The 10,953-nt window shown below is 37.1% G+C and overlaps 1 protein-coding gene across 1 annotated transcript; it reads left to right on the top strand.

The window, feature by feature from the left end:
• Positions 1–1,336: 1,336 nt before the first annotated feature.
• On the top strand, positions 1,337–2,112 carry LOC113360431. Its single transcript, XM_026603939.1, has 2 exons — positions 1,337–1,536; positions 1,638–2,112. Exons 1-2 carry the CDS (start codon positions 1,337–1,339, stop codon positions 2,110–2,112), a joined length of 675 nt encoding a protein of 224 aa, XP_026459724.1.
• The last annotated feature ends 8,841 nt before the right edge of the window (positions 2,113–10,953 follow it).

The following is a 10,953-nucleotide window of genomic DNA, read 5'->3' on the forward strand; positions in this document are numbered from 1 at the left end:
CATCTTAATCATAACTAGTTAAAATGACACAAATGAAACTAGTTCCAGAGCTGTTCAATTGATTATATTCTCATAGAAGTATACAAGACACAACTGAAGCAAAATCGATTTTGATTCACTTGAATCAATTCATGAACATTATAGCGACGATTTGCAAAAGATTGCATTCCTTATTATATAAATGTATTAGTTCATGAACAAACCGATTTTAGAACATAACCTACTCAAGTATGCAAACGAGTATGCATACCTAAGTTGCCAGACTAAGTTTGGGTTCGCCAGTATGCGAACGGGTATGCATACCTCCCAAACTCAGTTGAATTTACAGAACTTGAAACTCACGCCAGTACGCATACCGGTATGCATATTAAGTTCTCGGACTTTCATTAGCCAACCAGTATGCATACGGGTATGCATACTATGGTTCCCGGACTTGGAATAACTTGATACAGTTAGCATTCAAGTATGCATACTGTGTTATATCCAATCATGGTTATTTGTTCTAAACTCCCATTTCAATCATTGAAACATTCTTGGAAGACGACAATAGCTGTCTCACACAAACTATTAGCTTCAAAGCAATTTTCAAGTGATTGAATGAACAATACGAAATATTCGGAGTCTACATCAAATGACCGTCTCACACAAATCATGTAAGATGTTAAAAGGCGATGTTCACATGATCATCTTTTGACTTTCGTGAAGAATATAAGATGAACTTGGTTAAAGCGAAAGCTTACCAACACATATTTCGAGAAATATGTAAGCGAGTTAAACTTAGCTCGAAATATCAAATGTGTGTAATCGAAGTCTATATAGCTATACGACTTTTGTCTCAAATAGGAGATAGAGTAGATAGACTTTTGAGTGATAGATGCGTTCAAGTCTTCACATACCTTTTGTTGATGAAGTTCCACAAGCTCCCCTTAGTAGTTCTTCGTCTTCAATCGATGAAAGTCGTGAAGTCTAATGCTCAACTACACTTACTATCCTAATCCGAGACTTAACTATAAGTAAACTAGAAATCAAGACATATAGTTTTGGCAAGTAAACTTGACAAGCAAGCTTGAGACAACAAAGCTTGCGAGTTCGACCGAGCAGTGCTCTAACAAAAGGAAAGGATTTCTATAATTGGAAACTGACCAAAAATGGATTATGCTCAGTAAAATATGCCTACGATCACCTGGAGGATGTAGGAGATAATTTGAATGTCTTTGACCCCCTAAGTAAAATTTGGAGTATTCAAACCACTCCTAAAATCAAGTTGTTTCTATGGAGATGCATTACCAACTGTCTTCCAGTCCGTGATATTCTGTCCACTTGAATATGAATAGAAATGGTTATGTATCATATGTGTGAGTCGGTTAGGGAAACAACAGAACACTTACTAATGGAATGCCCTTATGCTAGGGCGGTCTGGTTTGGGCTAAGTAGAGCTTATAGAATAAGTAATGACCAAAGCCTTCTCGACTTGATCAAAACTTGGTTTACTAACCCTACAGATTGGGAAGAAGACATGATAGATTGGGTGGCAGTGTGTGGCATTATAACTTGAAATATATGGAAAGCTAGATATGATATGGTAAAACAAACACCGGTGATACTGTCTATATTGAGAATGAAATTACTTTGCACAGGGATAGTATCAACCAACCAACTAAGAGCACAGAAAGGGAAGTAAGAAGAAAGGAAAAACAACCATGGACACCACCACCAGAAGGAACAACCAAAATCAACTATGATGCATCATTCAAAGAGGGGGAAACTACAACAGGCCCGGATTTCGTAGACCGCGACCACAGAGGAGCTCTTGGGACAACAACGACTATATCAACGGTGGCTGCATCGGCACTGATGGCGGAAAGCTTGGCAGCAAAAGAAGCAGTTCAATGGGCACTCCGGAATGGGGTGGAAAGGATAATACTTGAAGGAGATAATCAAGAAATCAGAGACAACGTGGAGGGGACCAATTTGAAGATTGACTGGAAATGTAAAAACATATTGGAAGAAATCAAGGAACTGGCAAAAGACTTCTCAAATTTCAAAATTTCTCTCACAAAAAGAACTGGCAATGAAGTTGCGGACGCCCTGGCGAAAGAAGGAAGAACATGAAAGAGCATAACATACACATCAATAACAATCAATGCCAATCTGTTTAAGCTATTATGCATCGACTCAAATTTCAATTCTAATAAACCAATCTGTAACTAGCACCTCTGCGAGAGTAACCATTTAAGTTTAATGCATTTCTTTTGCCTAAAAAAAACACGGTGATAGTGGTCAGTATACGTATATGTTAAGAATGTAAGGATTTGAAAATAAATATTAATACTTCTACTTCCACCCTTTTCTTTCTCGTCCAATTTTCATTGGAGAAGAAAACGTTCTCTTCTCTCTCTTAAACGTACATCACAGGGGAATAAAACATGATCTGCGTTTTCTTTCTTTCCTTTTTAGTGATTCAACATCTTTCTATTATCTTTAAGGATGAGCTTTATTGCATGTATGATTCTTTATTACAAGAAGATTTTTTCTTTTGTTCTTTTCAAATTGATGAGTAAATCAATGGACTTGATGCATGATGGATCTAATTCTTCAAATCATAATTATTCTTTCAGTTACAATGAAATCTCTCAGGAGAAGAAGAATAAATCCGAACAACAATACGGGAATAGTAAGCAATTTTGATTTAGTAAAAGTGATTGTGATTTTTATACAATACTAGATGTTGTGGTCGTGCTACGCTCGGGCATTTTTGTTCTTTTAGCCATATTTTTTATTAGTTGTCGTGGGGTTTCTTCCCACCCCATCACGATACATTTTTGATTACGTGTGGCTCAGCTTCGGCTTCGTCTCGCCTCGCCCCGTCCCGTCCCGATTTGGTAAAGCCCCGCCCCTCCCCGTCCCGTCCTGTCCCGTCCCGATTTGATTTGGTGTGACCCGGGTGGACCCGAGAACCATCTACCATCATTTTTTTAACCATATTTTTGGTTTGGTTTGATGTAGCTTCCCCTCACCCCGTCGTGCATTTTTTATTTGATGTCGCGGGGCTTCGCTCTGTTTTGTTGCGATGCATTTTTTATTTGATGTGACTCCGCCTCGTCCCGTCATTTAGGATTTTTGATCTGGTGTGGCTCGGTTTCGCCTCGATGTTATGATCATATACTTTAAAAAGGGTTGAACTTAGAATTTGAATAATAAAATAGTAGAAGAAGATGAGAAAACAAGAGAATAAGAGGATTTAGAAGAGAAAAGAAGAAGTCAGGCGCAAAAGATTAAGAAGATAATTGTATTGCTTGGTTTGAATGTTTACATAACTCAGATATATATAGGTGTTGTAAATTCCTAAGAAAGAATACTAAGGCATAAAGCCGACTTCTAACAATAACTATAATTACTTAGTGAAGAACAAACTAAATAAGGAAAGCATATTTAAGGAAATAAGCGTGCAGAGGTGTTGGTATCACAACATTCCACCCCGCCTAAAAAATGACTTGTCCTCAAGACTGAAAATCTGGAAAACGAATCAGTATTTCACCCGCATCCTCCCATGTCGCTTCTTCAGATGTATGATCCTTCCACTTGATCAGCCACTTTGTTCCAGCAACAATCCCCTTCTTAAACATTTTACAGTCTAAGATAGTATCAGATTCCCATTTTTCATAGTCGACTGTCACATGTAAGTCAGTATTAAGAATCTCAGATGATCCCAGTTTCAATTTCAACTGTGAGACGTGAAACATAGGATGAATTCGACTTGTAACTGGTAACTCCAAGCGATAAGCAACAATCCCAATTTTATCAATGACCTTAAATGGTCCGTAGAACTTAGGTGACAACTTAGAGAATGAAGAAGTAGCTGCAGTAGTTTGACGATAAGGGTATAATCTCAAGAAAACCCAATCATTGACTGAAAAACTGCGTTCAGTGCTATGCGCATCAGCATAAGCCTTCATTATGGCTTGCGCATCATGTAAATTTGATTTAAGAATCTTTAAAATATGATCTCTGGCTTGTAAAACTACATCAACAACATGGACAGTAGTTGAGCCTGGCAGATATATAGAAATTATTGGAGGAGTCTTACTGTAAAGAGCTTGATAAGGGCTCATTTTAATGGATGTCGTATAGCTAGTGTTATACCACCATTCTGCCCATGGTAGCCACTTAACCCAATCTTTTTGTTGAATTCCAGCGAAGCAACGTAAATAACATTACAAGGTTCTGTTGATAACTTCTGTTTGTCCATCAGATTGAGGATGATAGGCAGAGCTGCGACAAAGCTGAGCGTGTTGTAAAGAAAAAAATGCCTCCTAGAAATTGCTCATAAAAATTGGGTCACGATTACTAGTGATGCTCTTAGGCATTCCATGTAAACGTACTATTTCTCGTATTAAAATCTCAGCCACAGTATCAGCTGGATAAGGATGAGAAAGAGCCACAAATGTGCGTACTTTGTCAGACGATCAACCACCACCAATATACTTGTCTTTCGATTGGATGCAGGAAACCCATCCACAAAATCCATAGATATACCGATCCACACATCAGTAGGTATAGATAAAGGCTGTAGTAATCCTGGAGGAGCTATGGATTTAGCTTTGTTTCGTTAACAAGTATCCCAACAAGCAATATAGTGCTTAACTGCTTGTTTCATCCCCGGACAATAAAAATTCTGCTGAAGACGCTTGTAAGTGCGTAATAACCAGAATCTCCTCCTGTTGGAGATGAATGAAACTCATCGAGAAGCTTATTGCATCATAAAGAAGTAGATACTACTGCAATTTTGTTCTTGTAACGTAGAACATTATCTATGTAAGACCATGAAGGATTACAATCTGGTTGAGCACGTAACTTAGTAATAATATCATTGAACTCAATGCCATTATGACATTCTGCAATAATGTTAGTAATGCCAGAAAATATTGGAGAAGTAATTGCCATAAGTTGCGAATCATTAATACGAGATAATGCATCAGCCGTTATATTTGTTGCACCTGATCTATAAATGATCTCGTAATCATAACCAAGAAGTTTGGACAACCATTTTTGCTGCTCAATTGAAGAAATTCTTTGTTCTAAGAGATACTTCAGACTACGATGGTCTGTGTAGATCTTAAAATGTCGACCCATTAAATATGGTCGCCATTTGATAACTGCATTAACAATGGCTAACATCTCTTTGTCATAAACTGAGAGAGTTAAGTTTTTACCTGAAAGTGGCTTACTATAGTATGCAATAGGCCTGTTCTGTTGGATAAGCACAGCTCCCAATCTGTTACCTGAAGCGTCATATTCAATGCAAAATTCTTTGGAAAATATGGGAGTGCTAACACTGGTGTGCTAGTTAAGGTTGTCTTGAGCTTATTAAATGCATCTGTAGCAGCTAACGTCCACTGGAACACATATTGCTTCAATAACTGAGTCAGTGGAGCACTAATCTTACCATAATCTCTGACAAACTTACGGTAATAGCCTGCTAAGACAAAAAATCCACGCAAGCCTTTGACAGTAGATGAAATAGGCCGGTTCACAAAACAAGAGATTTTATCAGCTTCAACCGAAACACCAGTAGAAGATACTAAGTGTCCTAAGTAACTGATTGTAGTTTTAGAAAATTGACACTTAGAATTCTTCAGATATAGTTTATGAGTGCGAAAAACTTCAAAAACAATCTTCAAGTGTGAAAGATGTCCAGTTAGAGATTTGTTGTAGACCAGAATGTCGTCAAATAAAACCAACACAAACTTGCGAAGATAGGGTCTAAGAATATCGTTCATTAGACTCTGGAAAGTTGCAGGAGCATTTGATAATCCAAATGGCATTACCAAGATCTCATAATGCCCATCATGAGTTCTAAATGTTGTTTTATGCACATCATCTTCATGCACACGTAGTTGGTGATAAGAAAATTGCATATCTACCTTAGAAAACACCGTTGCTCCATGAAGTTCGTCAAGAAGCTCATCTACTACCGGAATAGGGGATCTATCCTTAATGGTAACCTTGTTTAATGCCCTGTAATCAATACACATTTTCCACGATCCATCTTTCTTACGAACTAATAAGACTGGAGAAGAAAAAGGACTAGAACTAGGCCTAATAAAACCTGCTGCTTTCAACTCAAAAACAATATTTTCTATTTAAGCTTTCTGAAAATATGGATATCGATAGGGTCTTACATTTACAGGTGTAATATTTGGTAGTAAGGAAATACGATGGTCTTGTTCCCGGGAAGGTGACAAAGATGAAGGAGACGCAAACAAATCAGAAAAACTTGAGAGTAATTGGGAGACTTCAGTAGATACCTGAGATTTGTATTGTGCTGAAGGAGAAGTTGCAATCAGTTGGATTAAAAAATCATGGTAAGTATGATCAATTTTTTTTTTTACATTGGTGTGTTGTCTAGTATCATAACAGATGCTGAACCATTCCCAATCAAACAATGCTCATGCTCACTAGATTTAAACTGCATATGTAGTTTCTCGAAATCCCAAGTAATATTTCCTAAGGTTCGCAGCCATTGAACCCGAAGTACAGCATCACAACCACTTATTTCTAGCAAAAAGAATTCAGTAGTAAACTGATAATTTTGTAACTTAATGGATATATAAGAACAAGAACCCTGAGTTTGTAATACTCCACCATTACCTACCAAAAATTTCATGGTAGTGTTGTCAGATTGAGCTAAAAATCCACATTGTTTTGCAATAGTTGGATGTAAGAAGTTATGAGTCGAGCCAGAGTCAATGAGAATTGTGATCGACTTCCCTTTAATACATCCTGTAACTCTCATAGTATTAGGAAAAGAAGAGCCTGTGAGTGCGTGCATAGAAATTGTTGGGTCTGTACTTGATTGAGTAACCTCTTCAATGATATCAGTAGCATCCAATTTTTCTTCATCCAAACAATCATTGTCAACCTCAGTAATTGAAGGATCCATATCCAATAACAGTAACTAGGTTTAGCACATATATGCCCAGGCTTATATGTTTCATCGCAATTAAAGCATAAGCCTTTATCACGACGTTCTTTCTGTTCCTCCAATGATAATCTCTTGACCCTTGTCGGAATAGTATTTCTCTTGAATGAAGTTCTAGTAGAATTTAATGTTTGTCTGAAAGGATTTGGTTGAGCCATAGTTTTGCAGAAAGGAGTTGTAAGCAGTATGTCTTCTTGCTTAATAGTTTTTTTGAAATCCAATGCTAAAGTTTGAGGTTCAAACACTTCTACAACCGATTGTATCTCAGGTTTTAAAGATCGAATAAAGAGATCAATGATATGATCTTCTGGTAAATCAGTAACAAAGTTCAGGATATTCTCAAAATCTGTAATATGCTCACGTACTGATCCTTTTTGAGATATTGTAGACAATGCCAGACGTGGATTTGAAATTTTTTTATCAGAAAATCGATCATGAATAAGAGAGCAAAATTGCAACCAAGTTGGGTTGGATACTTTATTTTGAACCCACCTGTACCAAGCGTTAGCTTCACCCTTGAAGTGAGTTGTAGCAATTGAAATCTTTAAGCCTTCAACGACGTTGTGTAGACGAAAATATTGATCTGCCTGGAAAATCCACCCTGCTGGATCTGTGCCTTCAAAGTTAGGAAATTTCAGATTGATAGGCGCTGCGCGAATACCTAAAAGACAATCTGGAGAACCTAAAATACCATTGCTTCCATTAGAGCCATTAGTTCCATTCGTACCATTACTACCATTGTTGCCATTTAATCCACCAAATCCAGGAGGTGTATTTAGAGGAAAACGCGCAAGAATGAGTGATTCCATGTTACGAGTAATAGTATCAGCAAGAGTTGTGGTATCTTGCCTGTTTTGCTGCATCACAGTAGCCATCTCTTGTCTATGATTCTCTAAAATAGATTGTAAGCTTGTATTATGCAAAGTTTGCGTTCTTGCTATAAGCGCATCAATAACCGTTGCTCTGGATTGTTCTTCGCTGTCGTTGGTTTCAATAATAGTATCCATAAAGTCTCTAACTGTTGTGTCCAAGGTTTTCATCATAGCTGTAAGCTGGTTAACTTCTTCGGTGACAGTCATGATGAACAACGGAAGAGAGGAAAAAAAATTTGCTTGGAATTTTGGGTATAATCAACCTACCCTGATCCATATGTTATGATCCTATACTTTGAAAAAGGATTGAACTTAGAATTTGAATAATAAAACAGTAGAAGAAGATGAGAAAACAAGAGAATAAGAAGATTTAGAAGAGAAAAGAAGAAGTCAGACGAAGAAGATTAAGAAGATAATTGTATTGCTTGGTTTGAATGTTTACAGAACTCACATATATGTGTTGTAACTTCCTAAGCAAGAATACTAAGGCATAAAGCTGACTTTTAACAATAACTATAACTATTTAGTTAAGAACAAACTAAATAAGGAAAGCATATTTAAGGAAATAAGCGTGCAGAGGTGTTGGTATCACAACACTCGCCTTTTCCAGATTCATTTTTGATTTGGTGTCTCGCGGCTTCGGACTGTACGTATAGCAATGCATTTTTGAATTGGTATAGCTCGGCTTCGCCTCGCCCCGTCGCTTAAAATTTATGATTTTGGTGTGGCTCGGCTTCGCCTCGCCTTGTCCCGATGAATTTTTAAAATCGGTTTCGCGTGGCTTAGCCCTGTCCTGTCGTGATGCATTTTTGATTTGGTGTGGCTTGGTTTCGGCTCGCCCCGTTGCTTTGAATTTTTTGAGTTGGTGTGGATTGAATCCACCTCGTCCCGTTCCAATACATTCTTTATCTTAGGATTTTTTTTCTTAATCTTAGGTGGTTTCTCCCCGCCCTGAATGATCGACCCATTTACTACGCCATTGATACACATGGGTACACCCGCGTGCTGTAAAGATTTTGTGTTATGAGCCTAATAAGTCTGCAAAAGAACCGTGTTAAATAAAATCTGTAATTACTCTTAACCTGTTGTTCCCAAACACCACGACAAACACCACAGGTCTACAGGGACTTGCTCAAAGAGAGAACTGTCTCGAAAAGAGAAAAAAAAAAACCAACGATTCAAGCTCCAGGAGAGGTAGAGCAAAGATAAATTTGATCCTTAAAAGATGTACACCAAAATCAAATACAGCACATGAAAAATATCAAGCGCCAACACACCAAAAAACTAAAACTTCATTAAAAAGTAGCTAGAGTAGAAGGATTAAACATTTATGATGAGGTTTAGCTAAGATTTTCTCTCCTCGGAAAACCAAATTAGAAGATTAATAGAGAACATTTCGTACCCCCTATGTGTATCACAAAAATCATATTAGCGTGAACAACAAATTAAATGTCAAAAGGAAAGCAAATCTTAAATGCTTTCTTTTAAGTGAAAGAAAGAAAGCATTTTTGAAAAAGCGGGAGTATAACAACCACACCCAATACTTCGCTTAGCAATCTGTATGGACAAACTCCAATATACTTTTTAGAGAATCAACTAGACAGTCAGACTCAATCTAGAGAAAAGTATATTGAGGAGTAAATATCTCTGTCACTTGATTTGATCTTTACTCAAGCAAATAAGAATTTGCGAGTCTTTATCAAATACAAGGATAATAAACTTGGATGGTACCAAAGACCAATATCCAAGGATCAATCTATTTACAATCAACAACCAAGGTTGGATTTCACAATTGATTGATACAACGCACAACCTGTGATATTTCAATTATATAACAAAATATAATGCGGAATAGAAATAACACAGACACCAGAAATTTTGTTAACGAGGAAACCGCAAATGCAGAAAAACCCCGGGACCTAGTCCAGATTGAACACCACACTGTATTAAGCCACTACAGACACTAGCCTACTACAAACTAACTTTGGTCTGGACTGTAGTTGAATCCCAATCAATCTCACACTGATTCAAGGTACAATCGCGCTCCTTACGTCTCTGATCCCAGCAAGATACTACACACTTGATTCCCTTAGATGATCTCACCCATAACTAAGAGTTGCTACGACCCAAAGTCGAAGACTTTAATAAACAAATATGTATCACACAGAAAAGTCTACAGAATAGATAAATCTGTCTCCCACAGAAATACCTACGAGTTTTGTTCCGTCTTTTGATAAATCAAGGTGAACAGGAACCAATTGATAACCCAGACTTATATTCCCGAAGAACAGCCTAGTATTATCAATCACCTCACAATAACCTTAATCGACACGGCGAAAGAAGTTATTGTGAAATCACAAACGATGAGACAAAGATGTTTGTGATTACTTTTCTATCTTGCCTATCGGAGATATAAATCTCAAGCCAATCATTATGATTGTACTCAAAACGATAGAATCAGCAAGATCAGATCACACAACTACGAGAAAGTAGTATCGGTCTGGCTTCACAATCCCAATGAAGTCTTTAAGTCGTTAACCTGGTTTACAAGAAGAAACCTAAGGTTAAAGGAGAATCGACTCTAGATAATACAACTAGTATCATGCAGGAGGTGTGGGGATTAGGTTTCCCAGTTGCTAGAGTTCTCCCTTATATAGTCCTTCAAATCAGGGTTTGCAATCAATGTTAGCTTGGTAACAAAGCATTTAATATTCACTGTTAGATAAAAACCTGATTAGATTCAAGATAATATCTTTCAACCGTTATATCGAAAACTTAGCTTGTTACACACAAATGAAATGTACTATTTTAGGTTTATGTAACCGTACCCAAACATGAACATTTGTTGGTTCAACAATAGTTAACCAATGGTTAGCCATATGAGCACTTTCATATCAACCATGTTCTTCTTCACCATAACTAGTTAAAATGACTCAAATGAACTAGTTAGAGAGTTGTTCAATTGCAAGGAAATATTATGTAACTACACAAGACACAATCGAAGGAAAAACGATTTGATTCATTCGAATCGTTTCATGAACTATATAGCCACGGTTTGCATTTAGCATTCCTTAGTTAATATAAATAAGTTCACAAACA

This window comes from Papaver somniferum, chromosome 3 (assembly GCF_003573695.1).
Source record: "Papaver somniferum cultivar HN1 chromosome 3, ASM357369v1, whole genome shotgun sequence".
NCBI lineage: Eukaryota > Viridiplantae > Streptophyta > Magnoliopsida > Ranunculales > Papaveraceae > Papaver > Papaver somniferum.

Excerpts from the sequence above, each read along its gene's own strand:
- LOC113360431 (XM_026603939.1), top strand. The coding sequence starts at position 1,337 with ATGGTTATGTATCATATGTGTGAGTCGGTTAGGGAAACAACAGAACAC. Across the intron at positions 1,537-1,637 it reads ATGATAGATTGGGTGGCAGT|GGATAGTATCAACCAACCAA; the intron begins GTGTGGCATTAT and ends TACTTTGCACAG.